Source organism: Vigna radiata, chromosome 3 (genome assembly GCF_000741045.1).
Source record: "Vigna radiata var. radiata cultivar VC1973A chromosome 3, Vradiata_ver6, whole genome shotgun sequence".
Taxonomy (NCBI): Eukaryota; Viridiplantae; Streptophyta; class Magnoliopsida; order Fabales; family Fabaceae; genus Vigna; species Vigna radiata.
Window position 1 is genome coordinate 672,095 of NC_028353.1, and position 27,461 is coordinate 699,555.

Below are 27,461 nucleotides of genomic sequence, written 5' to 3' on the forward strand. Positions count from 1 at the left end.
GATGTCACAATTTTTATAATTATATATAATATTAACTATTATCATTTTATATTACTTTTATTACTAAAAATATTTTAATATTTTTTAATTAAACTATTTTTTTATTTGTTATATTAGTTAAATTCTATACTAATTTTCATAAATTTTATTTTTAAATTCAGTCTTAAACCTATTCACTTTCTCTTTTCTAAATACATTCTCTAAAATGGACATAACCTAAGTTTACTATATATTGTTTTACATAAAAACTTTTCCTTTTCAAAAACTATTTTTATGATATAATGTGATTTTTAAGATTTAGGATGATGAACTTTATACCATATCAACATAATATAATAAAAAAAAATTATAAAACTCCGATCTTAAATTTAGTATCACAAATATAACCAAGATACTTTTAGTGTTAGTGTTATTTTAGGTAATGAAAATGCAAATATTGACTGTATTGTTTCTTGGAACAAAGAAAGGATTAAATAGAATTTTAGACTCTTACTATAAGTAATTTGATTAAATATTTTAGGAAATAAGGAAAGTAATAACAAATAACATATTTATCTGCGGTAACTAGCCACCATAAAGATAGCAATACAAGTACAATTACTTTGTAGTAAGAAAAGGTTTTGAGTTTCATGGAGAGACATATTTGTCCCGACTGAAGATTATAAGTCGCAGTCACAGCCCGAATCTTCCAATTTTGATAACAAAAGTATGTCATCCAGTACTCTGTAGATCTCCTCGGATTGAGGGTGTGATTCATCTGCCACCAAAAACTCTTTGAATTCGCCATCTATCTCTATTAAACTATGACCAGGAATCTTCTTCACACCTTTGTCTCTCATCAAACTTCGCACCCTCCTCACATCACCCCATTTTCTCTCATTAGCCCAAATATTTGCCAAAAGCACATAAACACCACTATCTTCTGGATCCGAGCTTAGAAGATTAGAAGCAGACAAAGTGGCCAGCTCAACATTGTGGTGCTTTCTACAAGCACTTAAAAGGGCACCCCAAGAAGCCTCACAAGGCAGCATTGGCATGCTTTTTATTAACTTGTAAGCTTCTTCTAGGAAGCCAGTTCTACCTAGTAGATCAATCATGCAAGCATAATGTTCCTTTTTTGGTTTTATCCCATATTTTCTTTCCATGATGTCAAAGTATTCCTTACCTTGAGAAACTAAGCCACCGTGACTGCAAGCTGTCAACAAACTCACAAATGTAATATCATCCGGTTTAAAGCCCATACATCTCATCTCATCAAAAACTTCAATAGCTTGTTTTGCTCGACCATTGGCAGCATAGCCTGCAATGATAGAATTCCAAGAAACCAGGTTTCTCTCCGACATTGCACTGAAGACTTCAGCAGCCGCATCTATGCTTCCACATTTGGCATACATATCTATAATTGCATTTTTCAAAGTAACACTCATCGGTATTCTTATTTGGTCAACAAAATACCGATGTATCCAATGGCCCAAACTAAAGCAACTTAGTTGGCCACAAGCAGAGAGCACACTCACTAAAGTGTGCTCCCCCGGAACAAAACCTTCCCCAAGCATTTCATGAAACAATTTCAATGAATCCTTAGGTTTGTCATTCTGAGAATATCCTGCAATCATCGCACTCCAGCATACCACGTTTTTCTGAGGAGTTTGCTCAAAGAACCTCCTAGCAGACTCCAAGTCACCACATTTAGCATACCCATTGACCATGCTTGTCCAAGAGAAAACATCCCTACTTTCCATTCTGTCAAAAACCTCCCTAGCAGCCACCAAACATCCACATTTCACATACATATCCAACAAAGCATTGTGTAAACTCAAACCCCACCTCACATTCTTCTTCTCCATAATTTCATGAATCATTTTCCCCATACCAAGGTCACCCTTATGTGAGCAAGCTGAAAGCACCGCAATCAGCGTCACCTCATTGGGCTCAACATCACCCTCCAACATCAAACCAAATAACTCCATTGCCACATCAGAACAGTTGCACGCCGCATACCCATCAATCATCGTGGTCCAAGTAACAACATCCTTAACAGGCATTTCATCAAACACCCCGCGCGCGTGGTTCAACCAACCCCGAACAGCGTAAAAATGAACCAACCCATTCCGCACGAGCAACTCGGAATCAAACCCAGTTTTCCGAGCAAGCGAGTGCACGGACTCCCCCTGTGGAGCCATGGAAAAGTGTTCGCAGGCCTTGAGCGTGAAGACGAAGGTTCTGGGGTCGAACGGAACGCGGCGTCGAAACATATCGAGGAAGAAAGAGAAGGCCATGGCGGGAATTCGGGCCTTGTTATAGCCTCGAATGATGGTGTTCCACATAAAGGTGTTGGGCTCAAGAATACGGCAGAAAAGACGGTGGGCGTAGCGGAGGTCACCGGCATTGGCGAGGGCGCAGAAAGCTAGGAGCCTGCTAAGGGGGAAGGTGTGAGTGATTAAGCCAGTAAGGGTCATGCGCGCTTGAATCTGCCTTAGTTGATACATGGAAGAACATGATTCCATCACAACAAGTGTTGGGTGTGTGATTATGACGTTGGTTTTGGAGTTCCATTTGAGTTCCTTTGGAAATTGCAAAGAAGAGGATAGCCATTTATAGTGTTGAAGGTTAAACAGTGATTGGAGTTTAAGGGTTGAAGGTAGAGAAAAGGGAAACAGAAGCAGTTTTTTCATAAGCTGCAAGCACAATGTTAAAGAACTTCGTATATTTATTCAGTGTGCTGTAAAACTTAATATACATAAACACAAACATAAACTTCTCTTCACTTCTTATTTAAAAGAAAAATACCCCAAAAATTTAAATAATAACATCTATTTTAATAAAATTTTAATCAAAAATGTATTAAGCAACACATTCAGTTTTTATTTGGTAAAATACTGATAAAACTATCAATTTAATTCTATTTTAATTCTTAATTGACTTAATTTCAGCAAAAGAAAGAACATTAGGAAGAAAAATGCAAAAAAAAAAAAAAAAAATTATAGTGAGAAAACAAATAATTATTTTTCACAAGCTGAAGGACTATACATCATCCCATCTGAATCCTAATATAGGCATATCAAAACTACATCAAAGTGATTAAAGACTCTAAAATATGACATGAAGCCCTAAAATCTAAAACTCCTGACTAGCAGATCCAATTTCAACTTTCCCCTTGCCAGCTTTCTTCGGCAGCAAATTCTGATGAATTTTGGGCAGAACCCCACCATTAGCTATGGTTACAGATCCCATGAGTTTGCTCAGTTCCTCATCGTTTCTCACCGCAAGCTGAATATGCCTCGGAATAATTCTCGTCTTCTTGTTGTCCCTGGCAGCGTTTCCAGCAAGTTCCAAAACCTAAACCAAGAACAATTATGAAAAAAATGCACAGAAAAACTTGTTAAAAAAGATTTACTATTATAAAGAGAATGATTAAACACACCTCAGCAGCAAGGTATTCAAGAACCGCAGTGAGGTAAACCGGAGAACCGGATCCAACGCGCTGTGCATAGCGACCAGCCTTGAGGTAACGAGCCACACGGCCAACAGGGAATTGTAGACCAGCTTTGGAGGAACGAGAAACAGATTTTGTGGTCTTGGGCTTGCCCCTTCCACCCTTCTTTCCTGGTGCTGCAACTTCTGTGGAACTCATCGTGGTTGATTTGGAGATTGAAACAGAAATTTGTCAATTCGGTTATTGGGGTAAGCAGGGGGCTGAGATGGTGTTTTTGAATGGTGAGAAGAATGACGATGGTTTTTCCGTTTATATAGAGCTTGAGCATTGATTGTGATTGGGTGAAAAGCGTTGTCGCGGATCGCCAGCGTGGCAGCTAATCCCAAATTTGAGTTCTAAATTTGGGCGGGAGAGGGAAAGTGAATGTTAATCGATATTTGACTTTGGAGGAGTGGATTATTGTTTTCTAGTTCTGGATTTATTTTTTTATTTTAGAAAAAATAATATTATATATGATAAATTTGAGAATTTTTTAAAATTTATTTATACATGTTTTGGTATGTATTTAATTAACCTGAATGTTTTTGTAGAACATTCACACAAATTTTGAAAATTAAAGAAGCTAAATATTGTATAAACAGATAATTTTCACATCAATCTTGCAAAAAATTTATTGTAAAATCATATATATCTTGTGAGTTTTATATATTACAAATGGTCATATCTAAATTAAGTGATTTTCAATATCTAAATATTTAAATTGTGTTACCTTTTTTTCAGTATCTTTTACTATAATCATCTTTCTTTAATATTTTATAGACTACACGTATTTAAGATGATTAAAATAACAAATTCTAACATGTAAAACCCATTATAAGTAAAAAATTTGGCAATCAAAACAATTGCTAGATTTACACACGTGAAAAATAGTTAAAACAAATATATTTTAAAAGCTTATAAATGTGTTAGAAAAAAATATCGACGTTTGAAACTTTCACAAAATATATTTATATTCACAATATTATTTAATATTTTTTAACATTCAAAATTATAATAAAATTTACTTTTATTTTATGATAAACTATTGTATTTTAACAATTAAAAATAGATATAAAATATATCATATTTTATTATCCTTTAAAATTTATTAAAGGATTAAAAAATACCAAAAATTGTTTAAGCAGTATTTTTTAACTTTCTTTTTGTTAAACTTTTGAAAACTCAATTTATTAATTATTTTCAATAAAGTGTCTCATTGAATGGGGTTGAATATTCCCAAATGAAAATAGTAATAAGCTTGATAAAAGTAATCTAAAAAGTTTGTATCCTAATTAAGATAGTTGGAGCTAAGGAAACTAAAAGGAATGAATAGGTGAGATAGAAAAGATGCAAGAACTTAGAAAGTAATGATTGGTATACTTGAGACAAAGTAGGTTCATGTGATGAAAGTGTGGTCATAGATTGATGCAATGGTTTGTGGTTAGTAGTTGTAAAGGATGAATGAAAAGGTTTGGATAAAATGGAGGGTTTCTTTCATGTGTTTGTTGGGTTTGAGAATCATTAAGGTAGACAATATAACCATCAAATTGATACATAGGTAAAAAAGCTAAAAGAACATAAAACTGAGTAAAATTCTTTATTTTTCACCTATTACATTAAAGTTCAAAAAACCTTTTTTTCTTATTGTATGATTAAATATCTGAGTATAAAATGTAATTTTATGTGTTTTAGATGAAGTTAGGCGCAAAGTAACTAGTTTAATCAAACAAACACAAGTTGTGTGGTTAAACAAATGAAAGTGTCATTTGTATTATACTTCACCAAATGCAAAGTGTTACACATATTCTTCATGTGATAAACTTTTGCTCGAATAAATAATGAGTATACTTTGTTTAGCAAACTTAAAGCATTTTATAACACATATCAAACATTAATAATTGTTTATTTTATGATTGTGAGGTTTATACAATTATTTGTTCTTTCAAGAACTTACTGAAATTTGCTTTGTGCAAATAACTTATTTAGAAAGGACATGTTTCAGTACTATAGAATCAGCCAACTGTGTTAGGTCTACTTGTGTTAAAAACATGAAGAAAAGACAATCTTGACTTGTGAAATAAAACTATCATTTGATTACACATCATCAAACATATTTTGAGAATATTTCAACAATTTTTTTTTAAATGATTACACTCTATCTTCTTGTGTTAGTTTTTTATTTCCTGTTTTCATTTCATCATAAGTCTTTTAAAAAGATCCAATTTTTCAAACATTGGGAAACACCTGTCACTTATTCTGATGGAAAATATTCTTAATAAAGAGAGACAACACATAAACGTAGTTCATGAATTAGGTTGTTTTGTTAGCCTTCTTAATAAACATTTAAGATTTGTAGATGATGAGTAGATAATTGTAAAACAACCCATAAAGATAAAATAATATCTTATAATATATTCTTTATTACAAAAATTATTTAAACTTATATACTAATTAATGCATAATAAAAATTCAAGGTATCACAAATATCATATCTACAACTTGATTTGATTGCTCTTCGTNTTTCTTAATTTTGGTAATTTAGGTAACTTTTTAAAGCTACAAAGTTTAGTTTTGTTATTAGGCGTGGATTGACAAAATTGTATGCATGTTAAATTTTAATTAACTATGTTGATAAGCCGAAAGTTTCATCGTAAAGATTGATAACATTAAAAAAAAAAAAAAAAAAAAAACCCAATCAATATTCATCCATTCAAAAAATACACTTTCTAATACAAAACAAACTTATATAGAGTCTATAATTGAATAACCATATACAAATATTTTATATTAGGTGGCATAATCTATTTTTCCATTGGGTTTAACTTTGTATTCAATTATATCCTTTCAATAAGAAAATTTGTGAAATTTTGCTTAACAAAAGAAGAATTACAGCAATGCTCCTTAACAATTAAAGCATCAAATTGTAAATATTTTATTTTCTCACTGTTATAAATCGTTTTAATTCCCCGATCACTAGCAGAAAATGTGAATTTATATTTTGAAGCATGACAAAGGTATTACATGCACCAACATTCAATCATGGATAGTTAATAGTTATATGTGATAAAGTTGTTAGCATTTTACATAAACTATCTCTAAAATCATTTAAAATAATTTTCGATCGATTATTATGTCCCCCGAAAAACAAATTATACAGATAAACTCATAAGCACTCTATAGGGTTTCTATAAAATGACAATATTTTCCATTAGTAAATTAATCATTCAACCTAAACTGTTTGTACACCAGTTTTCCCTTCCCTCTTCGTATGTGTAACCAACCATTAACCAATGTTAGAATATATGCAGCAAAATGAGGGAACTGTTCACTGTCTTCTGATACATCAATAAATTGAACAACAAACCAGCGAATGCTGGATTCCCAATACTGAAATAATATTTCCAAATGCGATGCATTTCAGCAGTAGCCTGTGTAAGAAAGTAATCACAAAGTGGGGAAAGAAAATCATCTCCAAAAGTAAAAAGCTTTTGGTTCCCAATGAACAGAATTTATATAGGAAAATAATGTTATTCCCTTATGATAATTTCAGTTTGTCCAAACCGCAGTAATTTCTTAGATAAGGCTAACACCATATAGACCTGTCAGAACATTCACATTTCAAATAAAAACACCCGGTGTTATATAACTGGCACATCCGGTTCTAATAGAAAACACTAATTTTGAAATTATCACAAGCCTTGGGGAGGAACTGAAGTGTAATTTTACCCAAATATATCCCACAAATTTGTTTTCATATTTGTTCGTGATTTATATTACTAAAATAATATCTGACTTGTCCACACAAATAAAATACTATAGTCTTGATATGCAATTGAAAAGAAAAAAAAAATCCCCAATACCAGGAGTAAAAGAGAAACAGAGAGCAATAAGGTTATATAAACGTACCACAAGGAGCTGGTATGGTACTTNTCATTCTTTGGTATCTTCCACATTCTGAAGTTGGTGAAAAGAATATAACAATGACGATTGCATATTAGCTATTTCTACGAGTGTCTCTAGTGCTGCAAAGAAATTCAATTGACAGAATGTGATTATCTCTTGGATGACAAGTATAGCACAGACAGATGACTAAAATCACATTTGCAAAGATAGTGGAATTAAGATCTTTAGTCCTGTTATTCACCTTTCTCAAATGATAGCTGGGAGGCTCGAAGCTTTGGCGAAATTAAAACTCCAAAAACTGATAAGGACTTGGATCTCTCCTTTTCAATCTATAAAAAACACTAACAAGATTTGTACAGTAGCTCAATTGACAGTTCAGGAACTACTGCTATGAAAATTCTAAAATTTATTCACCGTATTTCATGATAGCAACTACATTAGAGATCAAATTCAATTCTACTTGTAATGCTTAATATATGTTAATGAGAGGATGTTTAACGTTTTTAGAATACTTACGTCAGCATTATCTGCTGCAAGTCCTGACAAATTCTTAGTCATGATTACCTCAGCAGTTCGTACACCAAACATATAACAAAATGAGAATCAAATAACACATTAAATAAAAGAACCGTTATTTGATGCATTGGGAGAGGGAAAACATACCGGAAGATTTCACACTACTACTATCTTGTGGCTGGACATTCTCGTCTTCTAACTCGTTAGTACTCTCTTCTTCGGAGGATACCCATTTACGCAACATGAAGCATGGTTGTGTACCTGTTGAGAGGTGTTCTTATATTAAAACAAAGGTTCCATCTAAATTAATAAGAAACATGTTATAGAAAGGCTTCATAAAAATGAAAATGAAAGCACGGTAGAATCAAGCAGTCGCAACTAGCAATCATCTCCTTTAGCATAAAATTTTTACCATCATGGTTGGTTATCTTCAATGTTGTGGCAGCTAAATGGAATTTCAGGTCCAATAAAGAACTATTAATACGAGCAGCACCCATGGAATGCCGAGCACTTGCCAAGTCAAACCATCCCTGCTAACATATTAAAAATGGTTACAAGGTTCAACTATAGTTACTAGCTGATAGGTCAGAAAATTAAATTCAAAGCTATTGGTAAACCAGAAATTTATACATATCCAAAGATGTCATCCATTTCTTGTATTGAATGCGTTTCACTTTTACCTGTCGAAGTGTGGAGGACACTGTATCAAAGAGAGATAAGTAGTTATGCACTGAATCCATAAATTGTAATACTAGTTTCTCTTCAGCTCCAGGTATTTGGTACCGATGCTGCAACTGTTGATCTTCTCCATCTGGTTTCTGGGTCTGTAGTTCTTCACTACTTTCAGAATATTGATGCTCTTCTTCCATGAAACTTAATCGGGATTATGAATTAGGTGATTTGGCTATCTACTTCCCAACAATATTCTTCTGCTAAACCTTTACAAATGATCCTTCCGATCCAATGAATTTGCAATTTTATGTTCTTCTATTATTTGTCCTGTAGAGTTTCTTTTAATCCTTTTTCTGCATCAGAAAACTACAGAGGATTTAATCTGATCTGCTAAATTTGTAAGAACTATTCTTAAACAATGATTTTACAAGTAGTCTTGAATGTACTACCAAGGACATACAAAAGATCACCCCTAAATGCATGCTACTTGTCGATGAGATTAATGAATAATTGTATATAAGGAGATATTAGAGTGACACTAGATGGGAAAAAGATGATAAAAAGTTAGTTAAGGTGATCTAGTCTTTGAGCAAAACAGACCACTGTAAACACCAATTGAGATAGTAAATTGCATTGTTTCTAACTGGGTAAAAAAGGATAGAAGGACCAGACCAGTGGTATCCATATCAGAACATCAAAAACCCCAAAAATCCTTTATGAAGTGGAAAAGAAGAATAATATATTAGGAAGTCAGCTGGCACTTAACAAAAATAATTTGAAAAAAGAAAAAGACTTGCAGTGGCAACGGCAGTAACGGGATGCAGGAGTGGTAGTGATTGGAAGCAGCTAGCTGCGGTGAACAATGACTCGACAGTGGGACTGAAGGAGAGGCGTGGGTAGTATATTACAATATTAGGCTAAAGTATAATATATTTGTTGGGGGCCAGGTATGGCCCAATTCTTATGCAAATAGGAAATTATTGAAAAGGGTTATATCATGGATGATATCCTTGAAAATTTGGTCATTGAACTCAATAGAGTTGAATGATCCATGTAACCAGATAAGGTTATGGTATGGCACAGATCTACTTATACTCTGCCTATCTTCTGCAGGCTTAACTCTAAATTTGCTACTTTGTGAATTCAACATTAACATTAAATCATCCTTAATTTTAACCATTGGTATTTGTTCTAGTTATGTCACGCAAATATTAACTAAGGCCTTGCTTGGATTGAAAAGAGAGAGAAAATTTGAACTTACAATGCAGATTTTTCTATCATGATGTACAGATGCTATACAATATCACTTATGTTTCAAACTGAATCAACAACTTAGATTTTTTTTAAAAAGGCACATCATATTATGCAGTTTTTATGCTAGCATATTGTCTAGTATATTTAAAAGAAAACACAAGGTTATGCCTCAAAGATTAAAAATGAACAGTTTCCTTCAAATATTAAGTTGCAGTCAGAATACAAGGTCAATTCTTCGTTAATACTGGAAAAACAACTTAAAATAGACCATCGTCAAAATTTTGGAGTCAAACTTATTCATCAGCGTTATAATGTTTCTAATTCTTAGTAAATGGATATATTACAAAGATTATCATGCTGGACAAAGACTATGACTAAACCTGATCTTTGCCACAACATTAAAACTAAAGTTCTCCATCTCAAGCGCTAATGTATACCATGACTATATATAATATAAAATTAAATGCATTACAAGACCACCATGGGTATGTTATCTAAAATAATTACAGGTTTGCATTTATGTTTAAAATGTTTAATTTCAATATGGTATGACTAGTCCACAAAGCATGCCGCAACTGCAGAATGTAACCAACATTCAGTTTAGAAACGCTGAAAGCAAACTCAAACTCTATTACGACACTAGATTTATAAATGAGTATAAAGGCATTCAAGAGAGAACTTGATGCTGCTATGCATAGGAAATAAAAGCAAACACAGCAATAGTTTAAGACACCAATCTTAACCATTAACAATGAAGATTATCCCGAGAACACTGTACAATTTGTAATTTCTAAGCTTTCCTCTTTAGCGTGACCAGGGTCCGTAAGTCCTTAAATATATTTAGTAATTTATAAAAAATCGCGAGTAAACTCGTGAAATTGGACGAGTTTTCGTTCCACGCCCCGAAGCTAGTTAACTCGCACCTATAATCGCTTTTGAGTAGGTTCGTGTGAAGTCGAGAAAACTCGCTCAAGCTCGTGTAAAATCGCCGAGATAAGAGTCCATTCAGCGAACTCAGTCGAACAGCAGAAAAGAAAGTAAAAAGAAAACAAGAGCAACGAATTTGTTTGTTTCTAGAGACTATTTATGCAGAACGCACCTGAGTAATTGTTCACTGGTTCTCTCTTGCAAGTTTCTGTCGGTTTTTGGGTGTTGATGTTGCGTTCTCCTATGGCACCCACAGATCTGTGTTCGTGTCTTTCTCAGGTTCCTTCGGGTTGTTCTGGACGACAATCAGCCACCACACGGGTTCTTTGAACTTGAGACCCACAGATTCTGTTTTGGTTAGGAAGAAAATTGATGTGCAGGAGAATTTGAGAAATCCTCGCTGTGTTATTAGAACGCTTAGGATTTATGTGCATAATACATTTTCGAAACAGGTGAAAGTGGAACCTGGGAAGATTGATGTGGAGGAGCTTTCTTGGGTTCTCAGAATAACCGGAAAGGTGTTGGAAGGGGGTGCAGCTGTGTAAAATAAAAATGGATATATTTATAATTAAAAAATTTTTGAAGAAATTTGGGGAGCTGCAGGGAGTAGTGGTGGAGGTAGAGGGAGCGACACCCCTCTTTTGCTAGTTTGGTTCATTGGGCCTTGTTTTAAGCCCAACAACTTTTCTTGTGGTATTTCTTTTAGCATGACCATATTGACTGAAGGGTAAAATGGGATATTTGTGTTTAGACAGGTGCACGCAGAAAAATGGGATTGAATTAAGAAGTAGCCTAAGTTGTTCCAACTTGAATCCGAATTTCTCTTAGCCCGAAATCGAACCCACTATAGTACAAGCACAACGTTTCACAAAGTTCACGAAAATATTCTAAGGTACATGATGTCCTAAAAGAATATAATCAAGAATACCATTTCTAGATATATCTAAAAGCATGTTTAGTTCATTTTTTATATTTTGAAAAATACTTTTTAAATTTAAAATTATTAAAAAGAAAAAGTAAAATGAAAATTGTAGTGAAGTTAGAAAATGACTTCTCAGGAATGCAACTCCCCCCCTTCTCCTGAAAATATAATATGAATAGATAAAAAAGAATAACCTCCATAAGAATAAAATATATCTTGGAATATTTTTTATTATTTTTTAACAAACGCAAGAATAATTTTTTTTTTTGTTTTTCTATTCTCAAAATTCTTCAAAAGTCTCGTGAAACAAATTTGCCTTCCGTCATATTATTTATAAATGAAATATACAAGCAAATAAAATTATAATGGTAATAAGTTATTTTAAAATTTGCATGTATATAATTCCACAAATACTTCAAAATTATCAAAATAGTTATTTTTAAGAAAAAAATGTACAATAAAGATAAAAACAGATGACTAAAGATTGCAAGGACCGAAATCTGTCTTAAATTGAAAAATAAAACTAATATTTATTTATTTTTCTCAGTTATATTATCAGAAATCATAAATTAAAAAAAAATTCAAAATTTGGTTATGACCAAATCATGTACAGCTCTTTCTTTCTTTGCTACGTGTTGAAATTGTTACTAGACACATGTTTAATTTTTAAATGAAGGTACACTGATTCATCTCCAAACTTTTACGAGAAAAGAAGATTAATTTTTACTTTTGGTCAAGGAAGAATCTTTGAAATTTATCGACAGAATATTGACCTAAATGCATTGAACCAAGTTCGGTGTTTTTTATCCAAGAACATTGTTCTTACTAATGTTTCAAAGAATATTTTTAACGAGTGTTTTATAAACATTGATAAAGTAATTATGTAAATAATAAATACACACCAATATTTTTTTAATAAACATATTAAGAATATTATTTAGTAACATCCATCCATAAAGATGTGATGACGAAATTAAGCTTAAAAACTCTGCATTCATTGCATGTAGCAGCATCCTTCATCTTCATGAAGAAAAAGCAGCCCTAGTGGACTTAAAGGGGTCCCTAAATAAAGGCAATGCTTTGTACAATCTTATGACATTATTAAATTATCAAAAAATAAATAAATAAATATTTTTTTTTTCTCATTACATTGATTTGGTGTAGAGTATTCGCGAATATAAAATTTTAATTAACTATTTTTGTTGAGCCATCTCTTTCTCAGGCTAAGTTTTTCATTCATAGTATTTGAACTCCATACCTTTATTTAAAGATTAAATTCAAAAAAAAAAAAATGTTCTCAATGATTATTTTAAGTACATTAGTTAGGTACTTGAGCATGTTAAATTAAGAATCCATTCCAATAATCTAATCCCTGTTTTAGATTAAAGAAGCATATAATAATGATAAGCAAAATTGTTAAATTTCTTAGTATTAGTGACGTAGGGTTGTATATTATAAATGAAAGAGGGAAGGAAAATTGGTTGATTAGTATCGATGTGGTACTTGAGGATGGAAATTAGTGGGAGTAGAATAGAAAGTGAGGAAGGAACAGAGACAGAGACATAAATGAATTGTTCTCCATTTGGTGGGATATCGGCAATGGGCAGAAGAGGCCGAAAGGTTTTCCTAGTTGTTGACCTAACGCAGAAAAGGCCAAAGTCGAAGGTGGCCCGCACGTTATCGACGCAGAAACTTTGATTTATGTTATTAAAAATGAGGGAATAAAAAAGAAGAGAAAAACAAAGAAGAGAGAGAGTAGCCAAAAAGAAACAAATGGGCAAATGGGGCATTGAATGCAGAGTGAGAAAGAGAGACGAAAAAAGAGGAAAAGGAAAAGGAAGCAGAGGAAAGAAACAAGGAAGTAGTAAACAACACGGCAAATATGTTTGGAATAATGTGTGTGTGTGTGGCACATGCTTATCCACCGCTTCTATGTTAGGACAACAGATACAGCCAAAGACTTAAATGCACAACGCTATTCTCTCTCTTTTCTTTTTTCTTTTTTTTTTTATTATTATTATTAAATAAACATCATCTTATTTATATATAAACAATGATTTTACCTCTTTAGACATGTATCCATCTCAGCGTGTGTTGTTCCCACTCTTCTCCCCTAATGGAAATAAATCTTCTTTCTAAAATAGAATGAATATTTCTGAGCAGTAAAATAGCCAAAATGCTTACCTTTTCTTCTTTGAGGTGGAACACAAGTACTTTTTCTCTCCCCTACTCGCATCTTTGTCTACTATACTTTTCATACTTAATGCTTTTCTCTCTTTTACTCTTTCAAATCTACTTACTCACATAATTGCCTAACCATTTCCCATTTCCCATTTCCTTCCTCTTTTATCACTAAACTATTTCCTCATTTTCTTAACTTACTTTCTTAATATATTTTAAAATACTAAAATTAATATTCATAGTAATAAACTCAACAACAAAACAATTCAAATTCACTTCCACTATACTTTTTCCTTTCTCATAAATCATGTTAAAACATTTTTTATTAGAAGATCAAATAAAATAAAAAAGTAAATGAATCAATCTTTTAGAAGCTAAAATTACATTGTTATTAGAAGTCGATTTGAGAGGCAATATGTAGTGGATTGTACAATTAATGTACCATTGCATATAAGGTGTGATGTCACACAAATGATTATTACCCGTAAACAAGGTATCTTAAATGAGTCGAGTGTGTCGATCCTTTTAATTAATTATCACCTCTGGGGATACTCGGGCCAACATTTGTTTCATCTCCCTTTCATATCTTCCTTCTAAATATTAAAATTAATATTCATAATTATAAATCGAACAACAGAAAAATTAAATTCATTTCACTACAATTTTTCTTTCTATGACAAATCATGTCAAGATATTTCTTATTAGAAGATCAAACCACTACAAAATTATGATAAAAATATAATTTTGGATTAAATTATTTTTGAAATTACATATATAAGTCTCACTTTAAATTAATTATTGGGAGAATTAAACTTAATTAACCTTAAACCAAAGTCATTAGAGGATAAGATAATTTCGGTTTAAAATCACATTCAAGTAAAGTTGTATGTAGATTTAGCGACTTCAACCTAAATTCAATTTCACTAAAGTTGTGAAAACTTTTGACAACTTCTGTTAAAAGTAATGTTCAATAGAATTTGTATCAACATTTGACAACTTCTACTAATTGAATTTGTACCTAGGGTGGGGGACTTAAACCTAAATTTAATTTCAACTAGAGTCGTGCTACATGCTGGTGACTTGTATGCAAAAATTGTTGAACTAAATTTGTGGCACTGGTTGCTGACTTTAACTTTAAAATGATTCAACTAAAGTCATGACCTGCATTGGAGACTTCAATGTTAATGAAATTTTAGAAAAATGTTGAGCTAAAATTGTTAGAAAGATTTCAAAGAAATTTCATAACTTTGATTTTTAGTGAATATTTCTTGATTGTATAGGAAGATGTAATATCTTGATATTGACGTTGAGGCTTTGGTGGAATATCATATTGTGGGAAGAGAATGGAAATTAAAGAAAAGAAGTACAAGAGTTAATCTTTTAGAAGTTAAAATTACATCATTATCAAAAGTCAGTTTAGGAAGCGATATGTAGCAGATTGTACGACTAAGGTACCCTTGCACATAAGGCATAATGTCATGCAAATGGCCATTACCCATGAACAAAGTACCTTGAATGAGTTGAGTGGTAGGTTATTCCAATAAGCTATCCACCTCTGGTGATACTCGGACCAGCATCTGTCTCATTTCCATCTCATATCTTCCTTATGAAGGTGATGTAAATTCAAAGATTCAACGAGAATAATGTGTCTGAAGCAAAATTGGGACATAACCCTATCAATATGGTGTAATTCAATTGTGACAAGAAAAATAAAAGGATTATAAACCTTAAACCTTAACATTAATCAATGGAGTAACTTAGTTCGTGGTATAAAGAGTCTAGAGGAACTGCAATAAATTTCAACAAATTAGATGAAAATATTTTTAAAGGATTATAAGAAAAATTTGACTGAGAACCTTTTTGGGCTTTAAGTCATCTAATAGTTTCCTTATGACTCACACTATGTTGGTATGATGATTTGTTTGAGTGTATGTGCAGAACCCCACCTCTTGACAAGTGGAAAGCCAACTCCCTTGACAATCTTTTTGGCTATTAAAGGGTTAATTGATGCATGAATTGCCTTAATGTGTTTCCATGCTCAAAACTACAATAGAAGGATGCACCCTCCAATGTTTTCTTTGATAGTTTTGACTCCATGGTCTAAAGCACGATATATGCATGCCAAAACCATTGAGCCTTAATTATAATTTGAAACTGAATTTAAATCTTTTAGCGACAGAAGATACATCAGATGAACTCTACTGCATGATGTATTTGGCATTAGTATATTGCAAATAAGTGCCAAAATATTTCCAAGAGCAAATTGAGCGATAATTTCGTCAATTGTGTCATATGGTAGGTCTTAGAAGTTGTCATTCAACCAAGACAATTTTATTGTGTTCCTTTTACAAGAAGTGGATATGGAACTAAACCCAATAATTGTCTGCAATGGTCCAACAACTCCTCACTAGTCACTCTAGTCACTGCTTCTTCATCAATAGGTATACCTAAAAGTAATGCCACATCTTTTAGAGACATTCTCACCTTTCCCAATGAAAGATCGAAGGTGTGAGTCTGAGTTCTTCACCACTCCACTAAGACATTAAGTAAATTAAAGTTTATGTCCATATCTGGAAAATGAAGTACATCACCAAACCTAGCAACTTCTAAGGATAAGCCAATTATTAGGGATTTACTAGCTAAATTTAGTGATGATTTAGGCCATGGCGACGCCAAAGGTTCATAAGCACCACGTAACTCACAACATCATTCATTTAATTAAGCTATTTGAAACATTCAATTCAAGCTTTCAGAAATAATGTGTTTTAATTCAAAAGATTCAATTGTAGATGCCATCAAGCAATACCACATTGACAAAAGATACTAATTTATTGTACTGGAATCAAAGTCTGACGAGTACATTAATTGATGCATTCATTATGACCAAGGTTGTCAATGGTGCATCCAGGCACCGTTTAGCGAAATCCAGCAGCAGTGGGAAATAAAAAAAATCATGCTCATCACACTTGCTTGTCTATCACTCTTACTACTAACCATGTAAATTTAAACTTAAACCAAATAGCTTCAATTATGGTAAAGTCGATGGTTGTAAATCCATCTATCTTAATTAAATTTTTAATAACTAAAATTAAAAATTGACACAATTATTCCATCAACTATGGTTGTAAGATGTGTAACAAACAAATTGTGGATAGATAAACGGAAAGCATTAGCCATAATTTTGGGGATTGGGAAGAATCATATAATGATCCTCTACAATGGTTGTAAGATGTGTAACAAACAAATTGTGGCACAATTATGGAATATGTCAGTCATCCCCGTGTCAAAGACGACTCTCGACATATATTACAATGTGTCTTTTGGTTTTTCAAGCCTTGCATATATAGGTGTTAAATTCTTGCAAGCTTATAGTCCAAATTGATGGGACTTTCCTAACTGGAAGATATCACGACTCTTTAGTGACTATCATTGATCAAGATGGAAATAAAAACACATTTCCATTAGCATTTGCTATTGTTGAAGTAGAAAACAAGGATGCTATGATATAGTTCTTCCAATTGTTACTAGAATATGTCACACCACAATCAAATTTATGCCTCATAACTAACAAATTTAAAACCATATTGTTAGCTTTACAATCACTATAAGTTCATTGAGAAGAAGATGGTTGTATCTCAGTTTATTGGATAAAAAATATCACCTCAAATTTCAATAAGAGGATCACAAATATTGAGCTTAAGTGACATCTAGTAAACATGGGTATGTTAAATCATTTTCCACATTTACTTTACAAATGACTAAATATGAAAATTCCTAATTGTTAGCTTTAGCAGGGTTTAAGATGAAACAATCCACTCTACATGCAAAGTTAATGGCTATGAGATCAAAATTCCACCAAACAGTGTCTTAGATTAATCAAATCCCACTAGAAAAATGGACTCGGGCATGTGACAACCACATAACAACAAACCTAGCTGAATGCATGAATTCAATATTAAAGGTCACACGATCCTTACCAAATTATGGTTTAGTAAAGGTGACATTTGAAATAACAATATCATGGTTTGTTGAACAAGGGACAAAGATTGAGTGCATCCTTTGAGGAGGACATCCATATCCTAAAGATATTATTGCTATTTAAAAGAAAATGAAATGCAATACGCAATGTGGCATATACAAAGATTCGATCGCCAAAATTCAGAATTTGATGTTTAATAGATCGCCACTCCACAACGAGGACGCCACCTTATGTCATACACTATTAAATTAAAGGAATGAGGGTGTGATTGTGGTGAGTTCCAAGCTCTTCAGTTGCCTTGTCCTCATGTGTTTGCGGTTATTCTTTTTGTCATCTACAAATATCAACATTTCTTACACCTGTGTACAACCTTTACAATATCTTCAAGGCTTATGAGGTTCAATTTCATCCAACTCAAAATGAAGATTGTTGGTCTACTTACACTGGACCACATTTCATACTTGACCCTACTATGAGACATCATCAATCAAGAAGACCAACAATTAACCGTAAATGGGTAAGCCAACCCCTAACAAACCTATAAAGTGCTCTTATTATCGAAATGAAGGGTGCAATAAAATAATTGTCCATATAAAAAATCTTGATGATATGCTAATTACTTATAATTTCAGTCATTAATAGATATCTTACTTTTTCATTTAATTTTTCTATAATTTTTATTTACATATTGTTTCAGTGTAGATTTGTAGGATCGAAAAACTAACCTGTTTTGATGTGGTTTTACCGCTTTCCGATGCTTGAATTGGATTCTCTGATTATATTCTTTTCACTTGGGTCGCTTGATGGCCTGTAATCTTGGCCGTTCGGTGATCTTCAGGCTTTGACCGCTCGGTTGCCTTCCTGGTGGAGAGGGGGAGGTACCTGCAAGTTAGGCGTGTATTGAAGAGTCTCGGCTCTTGATTGAACGTTTAGTGAATGATTATCACTATTTGAGTATTTGAGAGTATAAGTTGAATGTGAGTAGAACATATTAGAGTGTGAATTGAGTGTACTTGGCTTTTGGCCCTGGCTTTCTATTTATAAGTTGTCTCATGGATCTTAAACTGACACAAGCCCAAATAAATATAAATAGAATAAAATATAAACAAACTTACATAACAATTTGATTAGTTGTTTATAACCTGCTTATCAATATCTTTAATTAGATATTTTTTATTATCCTTTGATTATTTGCTAGATTACTGGGCCAATACACATTGGTCCTGCGAAATGTCATACTATACACATATTATCTTCTAACATTCAAAATCAAGAACTTTACTTTCTAATTTTATCTAAAAGCATACACCACAAAGATGAAAAATAATGAAAATAGTGTGCCAAAATGAACTTATACAACCGTAAAATCTTTTTAGCCAAGTCAAAATGGACTAAACTGAAATCGTCATATAAATGCACGACTTCAACTCTTAAACTGAATTCGTCAATCTCATGACTTTAATGGAATTTGAATTTAAATTTAAATTACTAGCATGTATTATGACTTTGGATTTAAATTGAAGTCCCAAACTCTATATACGACTTTAATTCAACAAATTATTTTAACATAAGTTATCAAAAGTTATCACAACTTCAACGAATTAAAGTCAACAACCCTAAACATGACTTTACTTAAAGATTATTTTGCATATAAATCATCTTATTTTATGATGACTTTATGTTAAAATTAATTCCTAATTAATTAATTTTAATTTTATAAAAATCGTTGAACCTAATACGACTTCAATATTATTAAGAAATCGAATATATATTTCACGACTTCTTCACAATATACCACTTATCCATTTTGATAATTAATTTAAGATGACATGCAGATCCATGGAAAATAAATTAACCTAGATTTGTATTTTTACCTAAATTATTCTCTTTTCGTTTATTTTCAAATATTTCTTATTTTCAAATAATCAATCATCATGTCTTATTTATTATTTCAAATAATTAACCGCTTCATAATTATACTCTCGCTGTTTTAATTAAAGACAGTGTTTTATTATGATTGCAGTTAAAGTCTTGAAAGAATAAAATCTTACATGACAGATAGCTCGAAAGGAAGTATTAATTAATGATTAATGCATTGGGACATGTCATTAATCTGGATGAAAACTACCACTGATATTTACAGCTCACATATTAATTAGGAAGGACCCATAGTATTTTCTTTCGGTAATTAAATCACACAATAATTTATAGTTTCTATAGAAAGTGCACTTATTAGTAAATACCAATTTCTTGCCCATCAGAACTTAAGTAAATACAATTAAAACTTGTCTTTAACAGATATTAAAATATGTTTTTAATATCTTTATTAGATGAGAGCCTTTTACATTTAATGAATATTAATTTATGTTTGTTTTTTAATTTTTAATCTTTGATTATTACTCATATATATATGTTTCTCTCTATCAAATTAAATTTAATTTTATAATTTTTTAATTACATAAGTGTATAACTATTTTTAAGAATTGGATTGTTCATTTTTTTAGGTTAAATATGTCTTTTAGTCCTCGTATTTGTATTCAATTCTCAACTGGGTCCTCATATTTTTTTTTTCCCAATTGAATCCAAATACTTGTTAAATTGAAACAATTAAATCCTCTCCGTTAATTTTGAACTAACGTCGTTTATAAATGTTGAGTTGTGATTTATTTAAGTTGACGTGTATTAAATTTAATTCCACGTAAATTTCTTTTTTTTTCTGGAGTGTTCACTGGTCAGCTTTTCATTTCTCAAAAATCTCTCCTGTGATCTTTCTTCCCTTCACCACCAGGGTTCTCCTAGGCTTCCCAAAGAAGGCCAACAACACCACCACTGTACTTGAAGATTGTACCGAGAAAGCGTGAATTGGAGGAAATTCCATGAAGATGGCATAAGGGTCAGGCCCAAGACTCTACAGCAGAAAATTAGGGGTCCTCAAGCTCTCCCTCTCATTTCAACATTTTTGCGTTCAGCATCTAAGAGACACAGGTCTCTTCCTCTGAGCAAAACCCTAGGGTAAATCACCTCCGCCACTTCACGCACCCACTCTGCCTCAGCCTCAAACCGAACGGCCACCAAGAGACGCCATCCACTGCGTCGCCAGTGCCTATGCCGGAAGACCCACCGTGGGTGGCGCCTGACCACCATCGTTCATCTTCTTCTCTGCGCGCGAGGGAGGAACTCCCCCTGTTCGAGAATGCACCAGCCGTCGCAGGCTATGGCGTCGTCGGCGACTCCAAGCGTCACCGGAGCTGCAGCCCAAGCCGTCGCCAACTCCACCGTTCGCCACTGTCCTTGCTGGAGGCGCTTCCCCACCGGCACCACCAGCGTCATTCTCTTCCCTCTCTATTCTTTCTTTTCTCTCAAACTCCAGGCGCCTCCAGTAGCACCGTCGCCGGTGTCGGGGAACTAAATCTGTTTTCCCCTCTTCTCATTTTTGAATGCCACTTATTAATTAGTTTCTTCTATTGTTTGATGTTTTGTGTATTGAGATTGGGAATGATAAGTGTGTGTTGGGTGTTGGAAATTGGTCTTTGTTCTTTGTGATTGGATTTTGTTTCTGTGGTTTTGTGCAGTGCAGGTTAAAGATGATGATGGTGTGATGCGTGAGTTGGGGTGGAGGTTCTAATGGGGTGGTTTTGGTGTTTTCCTTTTTCTGTTGTGTTTCTCTGGTGATGAGCTTGAAAGCAGAGGGAATGGTTTTTGGAGTGGATTAAAAGCAGAAAGAGTTTTCATGGTTTCATTGTACTCAAGACCTTAACAGATTAACGAAGGAAAGGAAGAAGAAGGTTTAATTGCTACGTAATTGAATGAATATAAATGACTTATTAATGTTTATATCCACGTAATCACATTTGCAAACGGCGTTAGTTTAAAATTAACGGAGAGGGTTTAATTGCTTCAATTTAATAAGTATTTGGACTCAATTGGGACAAAAAAAAAATATGAGGACTCAGTTAAGAATTGAGTACAAATATGAGGATCAAAAGACATATTTAAACTTTTTTTTTTATAGTAATTGAATCCGGTATCAAATTATATTAAACAATATAACAGTAATAAAATTAACATGTTATAAATTTTTATAAAAGTGAAAAGAGAAATTGTTCAAAAAAAGTTTGGAAATTTTGAATTCTCCTTCTTGTATGTTTCATGGTTGGAAGATTACCAGTATGTCCTCATTATCTCTGGTGCGAAATTTCTTTGCAACCACAGCGTTTACTTTATTCTTACGTCACGTTCTTTCTTTTCTAACATTTTGAATATTTAAAAATTGCAACAAAAACAAATTTAAATTAATTCGACTTCATTTACATTAACACTCTTATAAAGATAATTTCTTTCAATATTATTTTATATGCAAAAGTCTAACTAAGAAAATCAAACCTGCTTAATTAAGGTATTAACTGTATTTTCAAATCTAAGTTGTTAGTATTTTTTTAATTAAAAAAATTGAATTTATAATTTTCCCTACCCTAAAAGACCTACCAAATTAATTTTACAATTCTCAACTATTAGTGAGAAGAGTTGAAGTCAACTTATCCAGTTTAAGAGACATTATTAGATAATTAAATTTTCACGTATCTATATATACGTTATTTCAAATAATATTTACATTCTTTCAAATTAAATTGTTTAATTTATGAAAAGAATAATAATAAATTTTTTTCATGTTTGATATAACAAATATTTGAATCATTGTTTTGAAAAGAAAAAGGAAAATGAAGTTTGTCAATTATGCATAATATACATTAGAAAAATAATATTGGTTATTTTGTCAATTTTGAATTCACTTATCTTTTATATATTGACCTAACTAACTTTTTTCAATTTTGAAAGCATTCCATGTATAACAAATAATTAACATTCTTTAACAAGTGTTTTCTAACCATGAGGGACAAATATATTTGTATAACACCAAAATCATAGGAAAACTCAGTGCTAAATCGTTTGCGTAAATTAGATTAAAGTAATTTAACTTGGAATAATATCTTTATGCAAGTGAGGGACAATGTACGATGCCGTTTGGATCGATTGAGAATTATGATCATTGATAATCTTGTAAATGGTCGGTGACGTCATCAAAATAGATTCTATACGATATTCAATACGAATATCTGTGTAAAATCATCATTCCAAGTTTTATAGGGTAAAATTTAAAGAATATATTTGAGAGGATAAATAATGAATAAATGAAAAAATGAAAAAATGAAAAGAAGAAAGAGAGTGTATAGTATAGGATAGTAGTATAAAGACGGAAAAGACAAAAAAAAAAAAAATAATAATAAAAATAGTGAGTGAGGTGGGAAAAAGAAAAGTGGGGCTTCCAAATGTAAGGAAGTAATGAATGATCCTTTAGCAGCAGTGGGAGGAAGATGAAATGGTCCAAAGTCAAAGCTATCTGTGTGTATTAGAGGGTCGAAAATGAATGTGATTAATCGGAAGAAGGAGAAAGAAAGGAGGTGTACACGTGTCGAGAAAGGAAAGGGTGTTGAGGGGATCAGAAGGTCTCCTCGAAGCGTGTCCCACATCGAAAGGCCAGTTTGATCATCGTATCGAACTCGTTTTGAGAATAAAGACTTGGGAAGCAGGACCCACCCCGCAGCCACCAGCAACGTCAATACGCCACTTGTTATCAGAGATAGATACATACATAGATACAGATAAAAACAACGGAACCGCCTCGGTTTCACTCTATACCACAAAAATCCAAAACCCTCCTAACTTTTTACTATTTCCTTCACTTTTATTATTATTATTATTTAATTTAATTATAAAGAAATGAATATTTTGAAAAAGAAAATAGGGGAGTGTGACAAAAAAGATGGCGTCATTCATGCGGACAAAAGAGGTGGCAGTGTTGGGGATTTAGCGGTGGCGGGGAGGGTAGTTTGGGGAATTTGGTGAGAGGGTGTGTTTGGCAAAAGCGTGGAGAGGGAACCCTTTGTCGCCACGTGCCTTGGCGTCGGCCGCACGCTGGGAAACTCTTTTGTCTCCTTCTTCCGTTTTACTTGTGGAGTTGTTCTTCTCTTTTCTTTCTACCCAGATTTTTCATTAGGTACGGCTATTGGCAGAGCCTGTTTTTGACTATTTCCAGTCTCTTCCAGATCTACTGTCTCTATAGAAAATGTACTTTTTCGCCTACAAAACTCAACCCCATCTCTTCCATTCCCTCAAAATATAACACCTCCTACCCTTCCTTTTATTACCACCACCACTCCCAACCAAACATCATCATAATTATCATACGTTTATTCGCCAACAAACTATGTCCAGATCAAACACAACCTAACGTCTTCAGTCTTCTATAAGGTTTTGTTTTTTTCACATATCCAATTCAATTTCACTCCATATGGTCAAGCCTCGCCCCCACCTTATTCATGCAACCCCATTTAATATACCTTCACTTATTTTCCCTTTTCTTTTCTTCTTAAAATCAAAATCACACTAATAAACCTTAAAATCACTTTCTAACCATCTCCAAAGTAACATACATTATGGAGGACTGTTTTATCTTTTATAACAAAGTAGAAGGGTGTAATTTTTTATGTTTTGGCAAAAAGAATTTTATTTATAATAAGGGCATATTGTAAACGAGGCGAAAACGGAGTTGTCAAGAGGTGAACAGTGGGGGAAAAGAGAAAGGGGAGGAAAAGACAAAATAGGGAAAAGAAAATCCAGAATAAAGAAAAGGGAAAGTAAATACCAAAATGGTGGGTCCCATATTACAGTTTAATTTGGCCGCCCGCTTTGTCGTCTCTCTCGTCTCCGTCCATTCCCGTCGTTCTTTTGTGTTTGACTCTCTCATCTCTTCTCTCTCTCTCTCTCTCTCTTCCTTCTTCTGCACCTTCTTATCCCTCACCCTTCTCTCTCTATCTCTCTCTGTGTCCCTTCAGTATCACACACACACACGCTAGTGTACCTTCTTCCGCAAAGCCTTCAACTGGGAATCGATCGATCAATCGTCGTAGTGCTGTGTGGTGTTGTTGGTAGTGCAAGAGCCACAGAGCTGAGAGAGAACATACACTGATACGTACGTGCGTACGTGGCAAGGTACGCACGCGGTAGTACACACCGTCTTGCACTCTGTTCTTCTCATCCTTCGTTTCTTCGTTGGTTGTTATTATGAGGGTGCACCAGAGGGCGCTTACCGTGGGGATCACTGTTGTCGTTGCTTCTTCTGCTGCTGCTGCTGCTTCATAGGCCTTTTCTGTGGGTTCCCCCCTTTCCATATTCACTTTAGAGACACAAGAGAGACAACCAGACATGGCTGGCAGTAACCAAGTCAATCTCAATGAATCTAGGGTAACCCTCCTCTCTCCTCTTCCATTCGTACCTTCTATCTTACAAATTATTATCCACTTCTTTTTTTCGCTTTCGGAACTTCCCATTTCGCTTCTTGCTTTATTCCTCCTCTGGGCTTGCCAGCTTAAAGGGGTTTTTGTTAAGAAAGATGAGACACCGCTATTGGATCATCTGATTTTTGTTTTTTTTTTGTACTTTTCTATTTCTTCCATCTAACTCTTTTTATCTTGTTCTGGCAAGTTGAAAACTTTACTTGGATTACTATACTGTACCGCTTTGTTTCCACTCTCCTGCACCGGTTTTTCAATCGATTCTCTGTTTTTCCTTCTGCCCCTCTCGTGGGCACCATTCACACGGCTGCCAATCATATAATATGTTTTGATTTTTTTGTTTTTTCTGCAGAGTGTTGTTCCTCTGAATACGTGGGTGTTAATCTCGAATTTCAAGCTGTCTTATAAGCTTCTCAGACGTGACGACGGAACTTTCAATCGTGAGTTAGCAGAGTTTCTTGATAGGAAAGTCCCTGCCAATGCAATTCCCGTTCATGGGGTGTTTTCAATCGATCATGTTGATAGAAACGTTGGCTCGTTTTACCGGGTGTATTTGCCGGCCTCTGGGGACGAGGCTCAATGGGGTATCAGAGACCTTGAGAGGCCGTTGAGCACCACGGAAATTGTTCCTGTAATCATATTCTTTCATGGGGGAAGCTTCTCTCATTCCTCGGCAAACAGTGCTATCTACGATACCTTCTGCAGGTACCTTGTGAGCATTTGCAAGGCTGCTGTGGTGTCCGTGAACTACCGGAGATCGCCGGAGCATCGGTATCCGTGTGCCTACGATGATGGATGGACAGCATTGGAGTGGGTGAAGTCCAGAACGTGGCTGCAAAGTGGGAGGGAGTCCAAGGTTCATGTCTACTTGGCAGGGGACAGTTCTGGTGGGAACATTGTTCATCATGTGGCAGTAAAGGCTGCAGAGGAAGAAATTGAGGTCCTGGGGAATATTCTTCTTCACCCTTTGTTCGGAGGAGAGAAGAGGACGGAATCAGAGTTGAGGTTGGATGGGAAATACTTTGTGAGGTTGAAGGATCGTGATTGGTATTGGAGGGCATTTCTGCCTGAAGGAGAGAATAGAGACCATCCTGCTTGCAACCCCTTTGGACCAAGGGGGAAAAGCCTTGCAGGACTCAGGTTCCCCAAAAGTCTTGTTTGCGTGGCTGGTTTGGATCTTCTGCAGGATTGGCAACTGGCATATACAAAAGGTCTCGAGGATTCTGGACAAGAGGTCAAACTTCTCTATCTCAAGGATGCCACTATTGGCTTCTACTTCTTGCCAAACAATGAACATTTCTACTGCCTCATGAGGGAAATCAACAACTTCGTGAATTCTGACTGTTAATATACTCTACTAGTGCTAAGACGACGACTACTACTACTACTACTACTACTACTTAACCTTACCTTACCTACAGGAGGCATACATAGCTAAAGCTTGACATTTTACTTGGCTTCTCTTTTTTTTTTTTTTCCCCACTTTTGTATCTTGTCCTTTTCTTTCTCTACTTCGCAGTAAGTGTGTGTAGTTATAAATTTGTGTAGCATTAGTTATTATGGTCATAACATCTATGGTGGTCAATTTGAGAGTTCTGTGATCCGCGGACAACTGCTTCCTGTTCTCTTTTCGTTGGTTTTGGAAGGTAGCACCAGCTCTGGCAGTACCAGAACTCGGTTCATTTGGGGGCTTTGGTGGAACCACCGTATACAACGCCTCACCCCCTTTTAACCTTTTAAGTTTGGTAGCAGGAGGGAAGATAGAAGACGAGGATTGGTTCGCTTTGTTTGATTAAAAGAGAATGTTTTCCTCTTGTAGCACTAATTACTAAATGTGAACTCCTGTTATATGAATCTGTATGTTATATGTAGTATACCTATGTTATATAAAATGTCTTGGATGTTTGGTTTTGCATTTTAGTTGGATTCTCCTTCCCTCTTGATGTTGTTTGAATTTGTGGTGTGTGAGAGATGTTTGTATTGAGATATTGGAGATGTATGGCATAGAGATGCATAATAGCTTTGAAAATGGAAGTAGGGGGATATTAGAAAAAAGAAAATAGAATTGAAAGGAATGAAGGAAGGGTGTGTGATAATGCGACAGAAATTGATTTGAGGATGGCGTGTCCATTTGACTAGAAAAGTAAAGTTAGGCCTTTTGAGTTTTGTCTGATATAAAAGGGCAGTGTGTTTGGAAAATATAAAGGAAGCATCTGAATGATAAGCAACAGTATAATAGAGAGGTAAAAGGTAGTAGTAGAAGAAGTAGATGCCCCAGTA

At 33.9% G+C, this 27,461-nt stretch overlaps 4 protein-coding genes across 8 annotated transcripts; 1 reads left to right on the plus strand and 3 right to left on the minus strand.

Moving 5' to 3' along the window:
* Positions 1 to 449: 449 nt before the first annotated feature.
* LOC106756855 (pentatricopeptide repeat-containing protein At2g22410, mitochondrial-like) lies at positions 450 to 2,792 on the minus strand. The gene has a single exon (XM_022779063.1). It carries the CDS (start codon positions 2,673 to 2,675, stop codon positions 660 to 662), a length of 2,016 nt encoding a protein of 671 aa, XP_022634784.1. The 5' UTR covers positions 2,676 to 2,792; the 3' UTR covers positions 450 to 659.
* Positions 2,793 to 2,981: 189 nt separating this feature from the next.
* On the minus strand, positions 2,982 to 3,736 carry LOC106758024 (histone H2AX). The gene is made up of 2 exons (XM_014640913.2): positions 3,425 to 3,736; positions 2,982 to 3,339 (listed from the first exon to the last, which is right to left on the minus strand). The coding sequence occupies exons 1-2, from the start codon at positions 3,632 to 3,634 to the stop codon at positions 3,118 to 3,120; spliced, it is 432 nt and encodes a 143-aa protein (XP_014496399.1). The 5' UTR covers positions 3,635 to 3,736; the 3' UTR covers positions 2,982 to 3,117.
* A 2,921-nt stretch (positions 3,737 to 6,657) lies between these two features.
* Positions 6,658 to 11,310, minus strand: LOC106756739 (coiled-coil domain-containing protein 115-like). 5 transcript variants are annotated; one of them, XM_014639293.2, is made up of 8 exons: positions 10,920 to 11,310; positions 8,575 to 8,932; positions 8,307 to 8,424; positions 8,042 to 8,155; positions 7,895 to 7,905; positions 7,620 to 7,707; positions 7,382 to 7,497; positions 6,658 to 6,903 (listed from the first exon to the last, which is right to left on the minus strand). In XM_014639293.2, exons 2-7 carry the CDS (start codon positions 8,761 to 8,763, stop codon positions 7,406 to 7,408), a joined length of 612 nt encoding a protein of 203 aa, XP_014494779.1. In that variant the 5' UTR covers positions 8,764 to 8,932; positions 10,920 to 11,310; the 3' UTR covers positions 6,658 to 6,903; positions 7,382 to 7,405. The 5 variants fall into 5 exon arrangements, with proteins under 5 accessions (XP_014494779.1, XP_014494778.1, XP_014494775.1 ...); XM_014639292.2 differs by having other exon boundaries at positions 7,895 to 7,908; positions 10,920 to 11,309; XM_014639289.2 differs by having other exon boundaries at positions 7,895 to 7,917; positions 8,575 to 8,919; positions 10,920 to 11,308.
* A 13,030-nt stretch (positions 11,311 to 24,340) lies between these two features.
* Positions 24,341 to 27,096, plus strand: LOC106757833 (gibberellin receptor GID1B). The gene is made up of 2 exons (XM_014640656.2): positions 24,341 to 25,131; positions 25,534 to 27,096. Exons 1-2 carry the CDS (start codon positions 25,093 to 25,095, stop codon positions 26,527 to 26,529), a joined length of 1,035 nt encoding a protein of 344 aa, XP_014496142.1. The 5' UTR covers positions 24,341 to 25,092; the 3' UTR covers positions 26,530 to 27,096.
* The last annotated feature ends 365 nt before the right edge of the window (positions 27,097 to 27,461 follow it).